Source organism: Nicotiana tomentosiformis, chromosome 1, assembly GCF_000390325.3.
Source record: "Nicotiana tomentosiformis chromosome 1, ASM39032v3, whole genome shotgun sequence".
NCBI classification, from domain to species: domain Eukaryota; kingdom Viridiplantae; phylum Streptophyta; class Magnoliopsida; order Solanales; family Solanaceae; genus Nicotiana; species Nicotiana tomentosiformis.
In genome coordinates this window covers 66,145,230-66,163,901 of record NC_090812.1, presented here as the reverse complement: position 1 = coordinate 66,163,901, position 18,672 = coordinate 66,145,230, and the positions used below count along the sequence as shown (strand labels likewise).

General features: G+C 40.3%; 1 protein-coding gene across 1 annotated transcript; it reads left to right on the top strand.

The window, feature by feature from the left end:
- The first annotated feature begins 14,793 nt into the window (after nt 1-14,793).
- Nucleotides 14,794-16,917, top strand: LOC138906694 (uncharacterized). The gene is made up of 3 exons (XM_070196147.1): nt 14,794-15,474; nt 15,622-15,880; nt 16,487-16,917. Exons 1-3 carry the CDS (start codon nt 14,794-14,796, stop codon nt 16,915-16,917), a joined length of 1,371 nt encoding a protein of 456 aa, XP_070052248.1.
- Nucleotides 16,918-18,672: the final 1,755 nt, after the last annotated feature.

The window sequence follows — 18,672 nt, the reverse complement described above, 5'->3', positions numbered from 1 at the left end:
TGACGTAAGGTCGGTATCCTTCGTACACGTTATTAGGATTAACTCTTCATCAAGAATCTTATAAGAATCAGGAACTACCAACAACATTGATAATATAAGAATAAGAGAAGTAACATCAATATCAATCGTTTCATAAGAAGGGCAGCAATGTAAGTACTGCTAGCTTCTAAGAGTAGAGTATCTTTGGGAGCTCGTTCATTACATTATGTACAATTGGAGTCGTGCAAAAGAATGAAGGGGATAGCCTCACATACCTTGTATATACTGCCCAACCTCAAGCTATGCAAATATCATGACTCCTTAGTCTACAATAAGATAAATGACACTATCATTATCGTTTAAGCGTCGTAAATATTATGTATCGACCACAACCTATTTTACGATGAAACGGACAGCACCTCCCCTATTTATATGACTTCCCACAAGTCAATAAAATCACCAAACAGCCCAAACAACATCATTAATAATCATATTGAGCCTCCAAAACAGTCCACCAACCAACAACATTACTACCAAGCTTTTCGATATATATTTCACAAGTTCTAGCTTCAACGACTTAGCTGCAACTTGGATAATCTTAAATATATATAGAGTAAGAGGTTACTTACCTTTAAACAGAAAGAACAACTCCAATTTGACCTTAATTTTCTACGAAATATCCCTTCAATTCTGCCACAAGAACAAGGAAGCGAAACTAGCAATTAATTCGGGTTTTTCGGCACTAGAATTACTTTAGAAGACTTGAAATCACCTAGGGTTGATATTAAAAACTTGAAGGTGTATTTACAGAACATAAAGTACTTAAAACAACCTCCCACACGAGCTGGAACAACACAAAAATCAGCAACAACAAGAAAAACAAGAAACTTACTAGCACCACGGGATTCCCGACATTTGATTTGTGTTGTTTGCCCTTTGTTTGGGTCTTGGATCATGAGAGAACCTTGAGAGAATGTTTTTAGGGTTATAAGGTCTGAATATACTGAAAAATAATGACTTAAAACGGGGTTGAGTTATCTTATATATGTCCAAATGTCTTAAACCGCCTTTGTGGGCCCCATAGAGAGCAGCTTGGCGCACTCTCGCAAAAACGCGAATATCTCTCTATTCCGAGATCGTATCGACGAACGGTTTAATGCGTTGGAAACTAGACTCATAGATCTTCAATTTGATAGGTAGATCACCCATAATTCCAAGCACATTGGGAGTAAAATGCAGTAACATTTGACCTAAAGTTTAAGTAAAATTATAAACCTAAGTTGCGACAACTTTTATCGACTTTTATTTCATAACTCGCTTGACTTCAAGACTTATGATGCGGATATTATATGATTCAAATACATTAAAACAAGACCTCTTGGGACAGTTAATCACCTCTAGTGTTATCCGAAAATACGGGTTACAACATCCTTGATTAGCTTAACTTCAAATACTTGTTAACCACTCTTATACACCCTTGTATCGTTTAAGACCAATAGGATTAACTTATTATCATCTCAAAGATAATCTCTTCTTGGATTTACGTCGACTACCTTACGGCGTGATCTATGATATGTGAATTTGGGTTGTAACACGATCATCCCACTAGGAATATTTCCATAATTCTTCTGTGCCACATAGCAATAATTTGAATATCAACAGTCTATTAACTAGGTGAGTACCGCAATACCAATGAACATCCGTAAGTCAAAACACAATGCGCCTTCTGACATGCGCACCCTTCTCAGAAATTACCAAGCAGTTATAAAGTCATCTAAATATCTGAAACTGGCCATGTTGTCCAAAATTCGGGACCGTCCCTTCAAGACTGAACCGCCACCTTGTATACGTAAATTTTAATCCTGCACAACACACCGCATCTATCATGCAATCATAAGAAAAGCATGATAATCTCATCATCAACTGTGAGTCACCAACAAATTACGTACTCAGTTAGTTAGAAACCTTCCATTTGCTCTCATCCAGGAGGAAATCACGATACACAACATGTCCCCCACACCGGTAGAAAATATTTTGTTCGAACCATGGTAGAAACCATCAAGAACACTTTGAATCCATTTGCACATAACCATGCTATCAGAACTGAATTCTTCTAACTCGACCAAGCCACGTAGGTCACCAAACCCAAGAATATTGCCACCAAAATATCTGTAAAGTCTCCATATCATAATTACCCAAAAGAACCGAGCATGCCATTACCATACTGGTCTAGCCTACTACCCAGTTGTCTTATTTACTTCGAGTTTCTTCTGAATTACCCTCAAGTTGACACTTCCCCTTGTCAGAACTCCACGATCATACCCATAGCTCACTAGACCACATCCTAACATAAAACCACACCGGCCTAAGGCCCATAAGCCATTGTATTCTTCTTAAGCATCACAAAGTATCACAACCAAGACACCCACTCTGAAGTACTTTATGTGAAGTTAAAATTGTTTCTCCTTCCTTTCTTATATTAAAATGTAGAATCCATAGTCATACATAATTACCGCAATTCCCGATACCATCCCATGCAAATAACCGATTATAGCGATATACGAATCCGAAAAATTTTCAATTTCCACATATACATTTTGAATCCATTAGAACCCTCACGAGAGTCACCCACTTTGCTCAAATCCAAATTGCACCGCCCAAACGGGGCAAAAGGCATGTTCCCCATTAGCACAACATCACCCAAAGAAGTAACCCTGCCTTAATACTACCAATAAAATTCATACTTCGTGCGCACTACATCCTTCAAATAACAACTTAATCATAACATGATTTTCATATACTCATAAAGTGAAATATAACCTGTATTCAGGAATTTCTTTACTCGAGTCATCCTCGATCTCAATCTGTGCAAGTCATAACCGATTCACATGTATGCCTCAAATCGAAACCAGTACAACACATAACCATAAAATCAAATCATCAATAGCAAGCTCCCCCACTTGGCTCAAAGCCATAAAACAAAACATTCTATAACTCACAATATCCATACTCTATTACTACCATAATACTGCAGTCAGTTCAACAAAAATTATTTACAAGCTCAGGTAACACAAACCATAAAATACCTCAATCATCTGCTAAGCTCGTCTTCAATCTCGTGACAGTCAAGTCAACTTTCTCAACCAGATTCAACTTCAAATCTCAACACATACATTCCGCTTGTAGAAAAGAAACTCTCCACTCAACATTATAAGGAACACACCTACGTAAATTACTTCGCAAAAGATAACCAACCTGCTTAGCCTCAAATTGGCATCTTGATATACCCTTTCGCAACCATAATTACTACGTAATCACTTAATCTTTCCGAGTCCAAACTCATTAACAAGACATGAGAATTTAATTTGTCCCATAATTTAACAACGTGAAAGATCCTTCAACACATTCATACTCAAGACTATACGACAGACACCAAGCACCTTTTTTTTAATCAAAAGAAAACACTTCTCGTCACATTCAAACCATCTTAACATATCCCGCAATCACATCATACTTATCATATAGCCATTTAACCATTCATCGAGCCACAAATTCATCTCGTAAGAACATTACCGGACATATGTGTCCAAATGTACAAGTTCTCACAACCAAAACTGCCGAGTCTAAGCTGCAGTCAAAAACCTAGCCTCAAGTCCTCTAGACTGGGCCATCACCAAAACACAAAATACATATCTCAAACCTGTTCATGGAATCACAAGCCAGCGATGCACAGCTGATACTGAGCGCTCACATACGCACACGAATACATGGAAGGAATTCAGAGAGTTATGTTTCAAGCTGAATTAATTCCACACGATAGAATACAAGAAAGTAAAATTTTCCCTAAGGGTTTGGTAGCCTCTCGAAGATAAGTACAGACATCTCTGTACCGATCCGCAAGGCTCTACTAAACCTGCTCATGACTCGTGAGACCAATGTAACCTAGGCTCTGATACCAACTTGTCACGACCCAAAATCTCACCTGTCGTGAAGACGCCTATCTCAATACTAGGCAAGCCGACAATCTTAATAAAATACCATATATTTTAGGTTTGAAAACATAATATTTAAATTCAGCGGAAAAAATCTCACAAATATAGATATAAACACTACCAAAATCCGGTGTCACTAAGTACATGAGCATCTAATATGAATACAAAGTCTGACTGATAAAAAACACTATTTGACAGTATAGAACAGTAAATTAACTGAGAGAAAGAGAGAGTCAAGGTCAGCGGATGCCAGGCAGCTACCTTGATAGTCTCCAACAGATTGCACTATAAGATCTAACAGTCGCCATGTCCGAAAGCACCTGGATCTGCACACGAGGTGCAGAGTGTAGTATGAGTACAACCAACTCAATAAGTAATAAGACTATCCTCTGCACTGAAAATAACGACGGGCTCTGTAGGTACAGTCCAATACATAAATAATGGTACAGAAATATAGACATGCTTTCAAGTTCAACAGTTAAACTCAGTACTAGCAAAATAGATCAATTCTACATGATATGAGGAATGTGACATCTTAGTGGAAAGACCCCATGTACTACTGATCACTAATCATTCGGTCGCTCAGTACTGTTTATGTCCAATCAAGCCTAGGGATATTCCATCACGTGTGTATATATATATATATATATATATATATATATATATATATATATATCGACTAATAGTCAGCCACTCAGTATCGTATAAGGTCAATCCAACCCTGGGGTAATTTATCCCCAAATGTAAATGATACGGACAAAATCCATGTCCAGGGAAAATTTATCACAATATAAATAAGTAAGGCAAGTCCATGCCCTGGGAAGTCCATCCCGAATATATAATCATCTATGCTCACTAGGGGTGTGCACAAACTCTGGAGGGGCTCCTTCAGCCCAAGCGTGATATAAAGCCATTATGGCCTACTGCAGGTAGGCCATCCCGATCCGTATAATAATAAAGTCTATAAGTCCTACTGTATGTGGCAGCACCGTTCCATATAGTAATAATATATATAAAGCCAATATGTCCTGCTGTAGGCGGGCAGCCCCGATCCCATAATTATACTCACAATGGATGAACATGACTGGGTATGAAATATACCTTTTTAAAACATATAAACTCAACAACAATAAGACCCTGTGGGTCCTAAAATATTGGCACGTAGCCCAATCATGATCTTTAATATGAGTCTCAGCTCAAATTTCCTAACACGTGGAATGTTGGTATCAGAGCTCTAGGTTCATATGTTTTACGAGTCATGAACGAGTTTAGTAGAGTCTTGCGGATCGGTACAGAGACATCTGTACTTATCTTCGAGAGGCTACGAAACTTTTAGAAAATTTCAACTTTTTTCATTCCTGTCATGCGAAATTTGTTGATTTTTGAGTTTGAGCCTTTGTATCTCTATTCACTCACGGATGGTGTGGAGACGCGCTACCGTGTAAGCTGAGAAAACACCCACGTATTGTACTAGGGCCGACAGAGGTCGCGGCCGAAGTAGAGGCTAAGTAAGGGCACGTGCCGCAGTTAAAGAACTTATCAGAGTAGCAGTTGAGGAGCCGCCAGTAGCTCCGGTTGGGGACAAGTACCAGAGACACCTGTTGTTAACCCTGGAGTTCAGGAGACTTTAGCACAGTTCCTCAACATGTTTCGTATATTGACTCAGGCAGGATTGATCTCCGTTTCGCCCAATATTTCACAGATTGGGGGAGGAGTTCAGACTCCTACCACCCGTACTCCAGAGCAGCAGGTTCACATTGGTCAGGTTTTGGGTATAGTACCGGTACAACCTGTTATTCCAGGTTCCGCCTGAGTTAAGGCCGGAGGCTATCAAAAGAAGAACAAAAGAGACTTAAGAGATTTAAGAGGTATAGTCCACCTACTTTTAGTGGCACAGCTACCGAGGATGCCCAAGGATTTCTAGAAAGAAAAAGAAATGTCACTGTATTCTCCTCACCATGGGCATTGTGGAAGTGAGCGGAGTTGCCTTTACTACATTTCAGCTGTCAGGAGCAACGTATCGATGGTGGCAAGTTTATGAAGACGATATACCAGCCGATGTAATACAACTAACTTGGGCTCAATTTATGGAGATGTTTTTTTTGAAAGAGTTTGTTCCCCAGACTCTCCGGGATGCGTAGTGCACAGACTTTGAACAATTGTGTCAAGACACCATGACGGTGTCCGAATATGCCATCAGGTTTGGTAAGTTAGCCCGTCATACTCCTACTTTGGTTCCTACAGCCAGAGAGCGAGTCCATGGATTCATTAAAGGACTCAAATAGGATCATAAAAATTTGTACGACTCGGTAGCTACAGGTTGATACTTCATTTCGGCTAGTGGTAGAAATTTCCAAGATATTAGAACGTGTTCGGGGTGGAGGGCGGGCAGGTAGAGGGCATCCTAGAGGTGGAGGCCCGGCCTGTTGATATAATTGCTATGAATTGGCTGAGGCCGATACACCAGATAGTGTCGTTACAGTCATGAATTAATTTATAATAAAAGGAGAACTATTCTTATTTTGATTAGATTTCGATTATCGAGGTGGGAACTCCTATCATGCTCCTTATATGGTGGATTTGTGAATTTGTACTCCACTCACGTATTTATCCCTATTGGGAGACTTGATGGTGTTAGCCCATGTCTATCATTTTTGTTTTGTACATTATTGTAGGCTATGAGTCCAAAAGGTGACTTTTTTATTACTCACTACAGTGGGTTTTGATATAATTTGGGGATAATTGATTATAATTTTATGAATTTTATGCCCTACCGGTATGGGGGTTCATTATGTGTTGTGAAATTATTTCATGGGATATATTAAAAAAATGAAAAATCTCAGTGGCACAATGTGCAAAGTACTTGTGATTCAGAGTTGAGGATGGGATCCTCGCGGTTTAATGTGATTTGATATGCTTAACCTGGGCTACGTGCCGCAGTGGAAGTTATATCAGGGTAATATCCTTGTGATTAAATTCATTTATTTTAAATTCTCCCTTTGTGAAATTTAATTTGTATTGTAGTACTAATAGGGGGACATGTCTGATAGGCTTATTTGATAATTCTTTTATGTATTTCTGTGTATATTTAGCCATAATTGTGATGTAAATATTGAGTTTTAGCCTGCGAGGTGAGTGCTCAGGCGGTGCTAAATGTGACTTGCTAATTCGGGTAAATAATTATGAGGTCTTCATGCCTCGCGTGTTACTATCAGTGTTGTAAAAATTTGAAACTAGATTTTGGTTAATATGGAATTAATTGGGGATGCTGAAATTAGTTATGAGCAACTATTATGACTCGAGATATGGTTTGGGCATACATATGATGTGTGTGTAGGCACGAATTGCTACAGCCGTTTGAGACTAACAAATTGTGTTAATATGAAAATCAGGCCTTTTGAAATTAATTGGAGTGTAAGAAATTGGCTTTAAAGATTATAAATGAGGATAAAAGAAATAATCTCAACTGAGATGGTGTTGTCGGACCCATGTTAAAATTGCGGTGACGTAGAATCACCCACGAGCATGTATGTAATAGTACACTCAATAATTTAACATCCTCAAAATAACTCTTGGTACGTTCGAAGACGAACGTATGTTTAAGATAGGAAGAATGTAACGACACGACTGGTCATTTTAAGAATTTACATCCGTTCAGCGATATAAGGTCCCGAGCAACTTCATAATATGTAGTATGACTTGCGTGTGCAGTCGAGTTTGGTTTTCGGAAGATTCAGAATTAAATTGAAAGAACAATTCTAATTTTATAAGCTAAAATGAAAAGAGTTGACCGGAGAGTTGACTTTTGAGCAAACGGCTTCGGAATCGAATTTTGATGATGTCAATAGTTTCGTATGGTAATTTCGGACTTAGGCGTATATCCGAATATGGATTTGGAAGTCCGTAGGACAATTCGGCACATTTCGACGAAAAGTTGGAAAATGAAGTTCTTGAAATATTCATGAATTCGACCGTAAGTAGATTGATTAATAACGACAGAATAGCTCTATTACGTCATTGATGACTTGTGTGAAAAATTTAAAGTCATTCCGGATTGATTTGATACGTTTCGGCGTAAAATATAAAAACTCAACTAAGTTCGTACTGTATTTTGGGACATGTTGGTATATTTGGTTAAGGTCCCGAGGGCCTTGAGTGAATTTCGGGTGGTTAATGGATTGATTTGGACTTGAAGGTAGCTGCTGGAAATTTCTGAACTATTGGTGCATCGCTTCTGCGATGTTCTGGTCGTAGAAGCGAGGAAATCATCGCAGAAGCGACCTGGGCAGAGCTGGAGGGAGGTCGCAGATGCGGACAGTGTTGCGCACCTACTCAATCGCAGGTGCGATATCTTGAAGGCGCAGAAGCGGACTGAGGCAGAAGCTGGACATGATTCTCGCAAAAGCGATCCTTCGTCCCAGAAGGGACATCGCAGATGCGATGTTTCTGTCCGCATGTACGAACATTGTACTGCAGTGAGGATCGTAAATGCGAATTTTGGCCCGCAAAAGCGAGGCCACAGATGCGGCATTTCTGTCCGCAGAAGCGAACTGGACAGAAACATTTAAGGACCAAAAATGATCATTTCGCCATTTTTGCTTGGATTTTTGGAGCTCAGTTTTGGGGCAATTTTGGAGGAATTCTTCAATACTTTAACTTGGCTAAGTGTCTTATATCCAAAAGTGATTATATTTTGTAAATCCATGGTTATATTCAGCATTTATGTCGGATTTAAACGGAAGAAATCAAGATTTTTGCAAAACGTTTCAAGAACGAAAAATTAAGATTTGGAGGTTAAGTTGTTATCGGAATTTGATAAAATTGGTATGGTTGAACTCGTATCAGAATGAGTGTTCGGATTTCGTTAAAATTTTGTCGGGTTCCGAGAGGCGGGTCCCGTGTTGACTTTGGTTGACTTTATAGAATTAAATTTTAAATCGACGTTATATTATCCGGAATTGGTTCTGATGAATTTAATAAAGTTATACAATTAATTTTACAACGACTCGACCAGTCATTTTGAGCATTTGCACTTCGCTCGATAGTTTAGGGCGTGAGTAGCTCCATATGATGTATTATGACTTATGTGAATCGTCGGTTTTGGATTTTCAGGTTATTCGGGATTGATTTGGAAGAATGATTCTCAACTTTGGAGCTTCATAATTTGAAAGAGTTGACCAAGTTTGACTTTTTAGTATTTGACTTCAGATTGGAATTTTGATAGTTCTGGTAGGTCCGTTGGGTGATTTTGGACTTAGGAGTGCGTCCGGATTGGGATTTGGAGGTCCGTTGTGGAATTTGGCTTGAAATGGCGAAAGTTGAAATTTTGGAAAGGTTGACCGGGAGTGGACTTTTTGATATCGGATTCGGATTGTGATTCCGGGAATTAGAATAGCTTTGCTATGTTATTTGGGACTTGTATACAATATTTGAAGTCATTCCGGATTGATTTGCTATGTTTCGGCACGAGTTATTGAATTTGAAAGTTCAAAGTCAATAGATTTCGATTGGAGGTACGATTCGTCGTTTCGATATTTTTATGCGTAATTTGAGGCCTCTAATATGTCCGTGTTATGTTATTGGACTTGTTGGTATATTCGTACGGGGTCCTGAGTGGTCCGGATGAGTTTTAGACGAGGTTCAGATCATTTTTACTTCATGTGCAAAGCTGAAGGCTGCTGGTTCTGGTATGATCGCACATGCGGTTGGTTTGCGCAGGTGCGATGGCCGCAGAAGCAACAAAGGCGTCTCAGATTCCAGAATAGTGCTGGGCGAGGAAGACCGCAGAAGCAGAGATTTGGGCGCATATGCGATGCCGCAGGTGCGGCAACTCGAGCGCAGGTGCGGAGTTGGAGGCGGTCAGTAGAGGTCACAGATGCGATGGGATTTTTGCACCTGCGATGGCGCAGATGCGGGCAGGGAGTCGTATAAGTAGAAATGGTGAGGAAGCCAGGCAGCGCAGGTGCGAAGTGTTTTCGCAAAAGCGGTGGTCGCGGGTGCGACGAACTTTCTGCAAATGCAGAAGTGCTGGGCAAAATGTTATATACAAGGGTTCGCGATTTTGGATTCATTTTTAAATTTTCAAGCTCGGATTGAGGCGAGTTTTGGAGCAATTTTCACCATATGAATTGGGGTAAGTGTTCTCTACTCGGATTTGTTTATATTCCATGAATCAAACTTCAATTTTAGCTTTTGGTTGATGAATTTTAAAGAGGAAATTGGGGGGTTTTGGCCTAAAGTTTCATAATATGAATTTTTGAGATTTGAACATCGATTTGGACTCGTAATTGAATTGGTTGTAGGATTTTGTGAGTATTATCGGGTTCCGAGACGTGGGCCCGGGTGTGATTTTTGACCGGTTTTGGGTTTTGAGTGAGGAATCGATCTTTATCAGTTGGAATTGTTTCCTTGGGCTGTATTTGATGTATTGGAGTTGCTTTTGGCTAGTTTTGAGCCGTTCGGAGGTGGCTACGCGCGTGATGGCATCTTTAGAGTATCACTTGGCTTGCTCGATATTTGGTATTGGCTTGTTCGAGATAAGTAACTCTTCTAATCTCAGTGCTGAGGGTATGAAACCCCGTAATAAGTGTTATGTGATCGGTATTGAGGTGACGCACATACTAGGTGACGGGCGTGTGGGCGTGCACCATGTGAATTGGGACTCTGTTGTTTCTATGGCACTATATAGTTGTCTTATTTTGTTGATATCCGTGTTTTCACCGTGTGATAAAGTAATTGAGCTGTCAATCATGCTAGATATCATGTTAAGGCATTATGCCGATACTGTTTGGACCCATAGTGGTCGTTTTTTACTGTCATCTCACTGATTTCATTGATATTTCGTACTCAGTCATATTCATGCATTCATATCATATCCCCGTCTCAGTTGTTATTTATTGTTACATCATATCATTGTTGTCGGGCTAGTTTCATGACATTGTGAGCCCGTGATTGAGACTGGAGAGATTGATTACTGAGTTAGGCAGGGGTCATGTTGTGAGGATATTGATACTATAGCACGTGAGTGATCTGTGCGGATCCATATACTGATACTATAGCCCGTGAGTTGTCTGTGCGAACCCAGATATTGATATTATGGCACATGAGTTGTCAGTGCAGCACGTGAGTTGTCCGTGTAGATTATAGCGCTTGGGCTGTAGGAGCCCCTCCGGAGTCTGCACACCCCCATTGAGCGCATTCGACTATATATATGTGGATCGGGCTGCACGCCATAGAGGGTATTGTACAGCGTTGAATGATAGAGTGTGCGAAGCATTGAGCATAGTGAGAGAGGATGCGAGACAGTGAGATTGAGTACTCTGAGAGTGTGAGTACATGATTCATCTCTGAGATACATGGCATTGGCATGCACGTATGACATACACGCATATAGATGCATTTTCTTTCTCATGTTGTATAGTATCACGTCATTCATGAGTTTTTACACACATTGATATGTGGGCATAGAGAGGTATTTCACACTTGCTATCTGGAAAGAAAATGAAACATTTTACTTATTGTGGTAAGGATATTTGGAAAACTTACAGTTTTCAAACGTACTCGTATTTTTGGCATTTTCGGTAAAAGATTTGGGTTTCACTAAGATACTTGAAAAGCATGACTATTTTCTGGAACTGTGAATGAACTGGGCATTTTATTTATGAGATACCTCTTTTATTACTTGTACTATGCTGTTATGTTGAGTTGTGGAATATTGGTGTTGGACCCGACCTTCGTGTTAGCTCATCACTACTTTCAACATAAGGGTAGGTTTGTTACTTACTGAGTACATGGGGTCGGTTGTACTCATACTACATTTCTGCACCTTGCGTGCAGATATAGACTGTTGATGTTGCTATGTTCGATGGGAGCTGGATTGAAGATGTACCTGCGTCCCGGTTGTAGGTACCTCTTGTTCGTGGTAGCTTTAGATCTTTAAAACTTTATTTATGTACTTTTCAAACTGACTATATATTTGTTCCATTTCAGCTTTGTAAACTCTATTCTTAGAAGCTCATGATTTGTACTACCAGTTCTTGGGGATTGTATTAGATTCAGATAATTTCTTTACTTGTTTGCTTTATTGATTATTATTGGAATTGGTTAGTTGTTAACTGGCTTACCTAGCGGGTTGGGTTAGGTGCCATCACGACTAGTTGGATTTTGGGTCGTGACAAATTTGAATAGATTTGAGCTGTCCGGATGATTAATTCAAGAAAGACGGCTATTTTGGAATATCGGCATAACTTCAAAAAGGTAAGTATCTTTCCTAACCTTGAGTTGGGAAAATTACCCCTTAGGCATTGAGTCTTATGTGTAAATTGTGTGATTGAAAGCCGTGTACGCAAGGTGACAAGTACGTACTTGGTTTATATGTGAAAATTATATCGGTTGAAATTCGTAGACGCCCTTATGTATTAAATTGGAAAATTGTTGGAACTTAGTAAATCTTTGAATTGTCATGCCCCATTTCTTGTTTATCAAATTCGTATTTTATATGATAATTTGGTGTTATTGTCACTTTGACTTTTATGTGAATTCCATGTGTTGTTGATTTGATAATTTTCTTGGAAGTACATTCAATATGGAATCCTTATCTGCAAATAATATTCTTTGAATTCCTTTCACACATTCATATGCGCATGTGAGCGCTCGGTATCGGCTGTGCGTCGACAGCTTGTGATTCTATGAATGAGGTACGAGATGTGATTTTGGCATGCTGATGATGGGCCAGTCTAAAGGACTTGAGGCCGGGTTTTGACGGTGGCTTGAGCACGGAGATTTTGATTGTGTGATCACGTGCTTTTGGACTTATACGTCCGGTAGTGTTCCTATGAGTGGAATTTGTGATTGAATGAGCGGTAGAATGACTATGTGGTGAGTCTGATGTGACTACGAGATGCGTTCAGATTGTTCGAATATGATGAGAAGAGTTTACTTGAGATGTAGCAAGGACTATGGGGTGTTTGATTTCTGTCTTGATTTGGCGTATGGTCTCGAGTTATAGGTGTGTTGAGGGATCTCTCATGTTGTTTAGTTGTGGAGTGAAGTAGATTCTTATGTCTTGTTGACGAGTTCAAAATCAAGAAGATTAAGTGATTGCGTAGTAGTCGTGACTATGGAAGGGTATAGATATATGTCAGTTTGAGGCAGAGCAGGCGGGTGATAAGTAGGGATTTTGACTGCTTATTTGCACTCTTTTACTTGCGTTTTAGATCAAAATTGCTTAAAGGTATTCCCGAAATCTAATGAAATATGCTTGCTTACAGGAGTGTTAGAATATGAGCTAAAGAAATGAAAATCAACTCAAGAAGGAGTAATATTGTAGAAGGACAAAAACAAGGCTAAAAGGGCATTGTGCGGACCGCACAATATTGAGTATGGCCTCAGATAATGAAGAAAACCTCTGACAAGAAATGACATGTAAAGTGCGGATCGCACAATTCTTGTGCGGCCGCATAAGACAAAGATCAGAGAGATGGGATTTCATGTTCAAGAAGAAATGTGGAGCGGACCAATTTTATGCGACCGTATAATCAAGAGCGCGACCGCACTCATTTTTATGCGGTCCGCAGAAGTCTCACACAGCTAGAGCCTAAGATCAAGGAGTGCGGACCACACTAAAATTGTGCGGCCGCAGAAGCAAGAGTGCGACCGCACTCACAAATGTGCGGTCCGCAGTAGTTGAAGGAGTGCGACCGCAATGCAGAATTGTGCGGCCGCAGAACCGGAACCTATCAAGCCAAGTCTTGTTGTGCGGACCGCACAACCTCCACATGGGCTTTTTTGTCAGTTATTTTTAGCTTAGTATACATGGAACTTTTTGTCATTTTTAGGGTAAATTTTATTTTGGGAGAGCACTTGGGCCGCCTGTTTTTTACTGTTTTGAGTAATATTGTACTAGATTAGCTTCTAAACATTAGATTTTCTTTCCATAATAAATTATTATGCATTCTATCTTAATTTCTTCTTGTATTTCTTCATTTTTCATTAGTAGCTAAATTTCTAGGTAGGGTTGTGGCCCAACCCTAGTGTGGGTACTTAATGGGTGTTTGATTTAGGACTTATTTGTGATTGGGTTAGTGATATTTAGCCTAGTTCTTTCTTGAATTCAAGAATTAATGGTTGCAAATATTGATTCATGCCTAATTGACTTAGTCTCTACTTGAGAAAGAGAGACTAAGTATATGAAAACTTGGTTAACAAGAAATTGGGGTGAACTCAAGACATTGATAGCCCCAATTAAAGGGTTGAATCTGGAGATAGTAAGACCCGACTTGAGCATTTATCACTTATTTTGTGCAATACCCATTTGGACTTGAGAAAGCCAAATTGGGCAAAACGACTCAAACTACCGAGAGGTATAGAGTGGGTAATTGCGTGTGATTGCTATATTACAACCCCGACCAATCAGGCTTGTCCTAGAGTTTTTCACGGCCCTAGATCTTTTATCATTTGGAAAACAACCAAAACCAAAAATATTGTCTCCTAGTTTTATAATTGCAATCAATAGTCTAAAGTAAAGTAGAAACAACAAACAAGAATGTGGAAGTGTAATCTAAGGCATATTGTACAATTACACTAAATATATACCTAATCCCAATTCTAACTCCCCGAGGATTCGACCTCGACTTGCATTGGGTTTTATTATTGCCTCGAACGCCTCACTACCTATATTTGTGGTGTGAGTTTGGGCGACAATTTTTGGCACTGTTTCCGGGGAGTTAAACGGATTTAGCTATATATCTAGGTTTTTGTATGATTTGTCTTATTTTCCTTCCGAGTCATTAATTTTATTTTTGAATTGCTTATAGGTACGAGAATGACTCTCAACAATGAGCCCATTGGTAATTTGCCATTGGGGGAGGAAGTGGACGATGATCAAGGAGATGAGGTTCTTCCCGAACCTCAAGCAAATAGGCAAGCCCGACCTCCTCAAGATAATGTTCCCGTCCCTGCCCCACCTCCACCAAGAGCGGCAGTGCACCGGGTATTTCCGAACGAGGGTTATGCAAGTGCTATAGTCCCGCCCCGCATTAGGGCGGGCAACATCCAAATCACCAACGTGATGCTTACACTACTTGAGCAATGTGGATTCTTCACCGGGGCTCCAAATCAAAATGCTTACAAATATCTCAAGGGGTTTGTCGATACTTGTTGGGGGAGCAAGCAAACCAATGTTACTGAGGACGCGCTGAGGTTGAGGCTATTTCCCTCTTCTTTACGGGGAAAAGCATTGGAATGGCTAGAGAGAATGCCCAATCATTGGATCCATACATGGGATGACTTTGCCGAAAGATTCATTGCCAAATTCTTCTCTCCGGGGCACATGGCTACACTACGGGATAAATTTCTAGCGTTCAAGCAAGAGCCCAATGAGCCATTGCACGAGATTTGGGAAAGATATCGTACCAGGGTTAAAGAGTGCCCGAATATTGATATGACCGAGTCCATGATCCAACAAACCTTCTACAGGGGGATCAACTCAACAAATCAATGTGTGGTAAATCAACTCACCGGCGGGAACTTCATGAACACACCTTATGCCGAAGCTTGTGATATTATGGATGAGATGGCGGATACCTAATCGGCATGGCAAAGTAGGGCTAATGTTCCACAAGGTGACCCCAATGTCATTCACCTACACAAGGAACTACATGATCTTGGGCAAGTTATCGCAGAGTTAACATCCACAATGAACCAATTGGCAAAAGCTCTGTTGCAACAAGTTCAAGGGCCAAAACAAGTGAATGCGCTGGAAGGCGTAAATATGATGATGAACAAGAGACGCCAAAAAGGTCAAGGGCAACGTTGTCCGAAACAATTCATGCAAGATGATAGTGAGTATGACCAAGGTGATTCATATAATGAGCAAGAAGAAGAAGTGAAATTCGTCACCAATTATCAAGGTCAGAGAAACAATGCTTAAAATCAACAACAATGGAGATCACAAGGAAATTGGAACAACCAAGGCCAGCAAGGCAAATAGAGTGGTGGCAACAACAATCATGGCAATTAGGGAAATAACAATAATCAATGCAATTGGTATAATCAAGTAAACCAAGGCAATTGGGGTGGCAACAATAAAATTAATTCGGGAGGTAATCAATAAGGGTGTAATAACAACAACAACCGGTGGTTGGGTTATCAAGGCCCCCGATTTCCAACAACCGAGAAATCCACCTCCCTATCCTTCTCAAAGCTCGATCTCTTCTAACAATGAGATGGGACGGATTGAAAATATGTTCAAACAAATGATGGAGAAAAATACCGACTCCGATGCTCAATTAGCCTCCCACAACACTTCAATCCGCAATTTGGAGGTTCAACTTGGCCAAATCTCACAAGCATTGAACACTCACCCTATGGGGGCACTACTAAGTGATATAGTGGTGAACCCAAAGGGTGGGAATAATACAGGACATGCTATGACCGTGACTACGAGAAGTGGAAAAGGTGGAGATGCAACCATCTCAAATCAAAGAAGAATTGTGGATGATGATGTTGTGTTCAAGAAGATGAAATTCCAAACAATGTGGTTCAAGCTAATGACGAAGTGAGAATTGATATTGATGAAAATCTAGAGGAGATGCAAGAAGAGGTGAACCCGTCTTGGGAGCACATGACTGACATACCGGAACCGGTAGTGCCGAAGGCTAAGGCGCCAGTGCCAAGGCCTCCTCCTCCATGCCCTCAAAGTCTTGCAAAGCAAAATAGTGAGAACCAATTAAAAAGGTTTATTCACATGATGAAGAGATTGTCTATCAATGTACCATTGGTTGAGGCATTGGAACAAATGTCGGGTTATGCAAAGTTCATGAAGGACTTGGTCACCAAGAAGAGGTCGATGAATTGTGAAACTATCAATATTAAACATCAAGTGAGTGCTATTGTGCACTCAATGGCTCCAAAATTGGAAGATCCGGGTGCGTTCACAATCCCTTGAACTATTAGGAGCGCGAACTTTGCCAAAGCATTATGTGATTTGCGGGCAAGTATCAACTTGATGCCCTACTATGTGTTCAAAACTTTGGGAATTGGGCAACAAAGACCCACATCTATGAGGTTGCAAATGGCGGATTGGACTATGAAGAGGCCATTGAGAATTATTGATGAAGTGTTAGTCCGAGTTGATAAGTTCATCCTTCCAGCGGACTTTGTGATCCTTGATTGTGAGGTTGACTACGAGGTGCCTATTATCTTGGGTAGACCTTTCCTTTCTATGGGGAAGGCTCTTGTTGATGTGGAAGCCGGTGAGCTCACTTTCTGAGTGGGTGACGAAAAGGTGGTTTTCCATGTGTGCAAATCGATGAGGCAACCAAATAGCAACGAAGTATGTTCATTCGTGGATTTAGTGACCGAAGTAATTGTTGATGATGCTAGTGCTGTGATAAATGTTGAGGATACCTTGGAAGCTGTATTGCTCAATCATGATGATGATGATGAGAAGGAAGGCTTTGTGGAATGTGTCAATACTTTGCAAGGAATGAGGTCATATACTTATGAACCCCGAAAATTGTCCTTAGATCTTGAGAACCGGAAGACTCCTCCAACAAAGCCCTCAATCGAGGAGCCTCCCACTTTGGAGTTAAAGCCTTTGCCTTCATATCTCAGATATGAGTTTCTTGGCCCTAGTTCCACTTTACCTGTTATTCTTTCCTCTTGCTTGACTAACGTGTAGGTAGATTCTACTTAGGCGGTGCTCCAAAATATCAAGAAAGCTATAGGTTGGACATTGGCGGATGCCTTTTGCATGCACAAGATTATTTTGGAGGAGGATGCCAAACCTTCTGTGGGGCATCAAAAAAGATTGAATGAAGCAATGCAAGAGGTAGTGAAGAAGGATATCATAAAGTTGTTGGATACCGGGGTTGTTTACCCCTTTTCCGATAGCTCATGGACTTCTCCAGTGCAATGTGTCCCAAAGAAAGGGGCATGACTGTTATAACTAATGAAAATAATGAATTGATCCCCACAAGAACTATCACCGAGTGGAGAGTGTGCATGGAGTATAGTTAGCTCAACAAAGTCACTCGGAAATATCATTTTCCGCTTCCATTTCTTGATCAAATGCAGGATAGGTTGGCCGGACGTGCTTTTTATTGCTTCCTGGATGGATACTTCGGCTACAATCAGATTTTTATTGCTCTTGAGGACCAAGAGAAGACCACCTTCACTTGTCCATATGGTACCTTTTAATTCTTGAGGATGCCATTTGGGTTATGTAATGTACCGGCGACTTTTCAATGGTGCATTATGGCTATTTTCACCGATATGGTGGAAGATATTCTTGAGGTCTTCATGGACGATTTCTCCGTCATTGGGAATTCTTTTGATGATTGCTTGAACAACTTGGACAAGGTATTGGCAAGATGTGAGGACACTAACTTGGTTTTGAATTGGGATAAATGTCACTTCATGGTCGAGGAAGGCATTGTCCTCGGTCACAAGATTTCAAAGTATGGTATTGAGATTGATAAGGCTAAAGTTGAAGTGATCTCCAAACTCCTCCCCCTACATCCGTGAAGGGAGTGAGGAGCTTTTTGGGTCATGCGGTGTTCTATCACCGATTCATCAAGGATTTTTTTAAGGTGGTGAACCCTTTGTGTAAACTTTTGGAGAAGGATGCCAAGTTCCATTTCAATGAAGATTGCACGAAGGCATTCGAGTTGCTTAAGTTCAAGTTGACTACTACTCCTAT

Excerpts from the sequence above, each read along its gene's own strand:
- LOC138906694 (XM_070196147.1), top strand. The coding sequence starts at position 14,794 with ATGACTCTCAACAATGAGCCCATTGGTAATTTGCCATTGGGGGAGGAA. Across the intron at positions 15,475-15,621 it reads ACTCAACAAATCAATGTGTG|GAACTACATGATCTTGGGCA; the intron begins GTAAATCAACTC and ends CACCTACACAAG. Across the intron at positions 15,881-16,486 it reads ATTCGTCACCAATTATCAAG|AAGATGAAATTCCAAACAAT; the intron begins GTCAGAGAAACA and ends GTTGTGTTCAAG.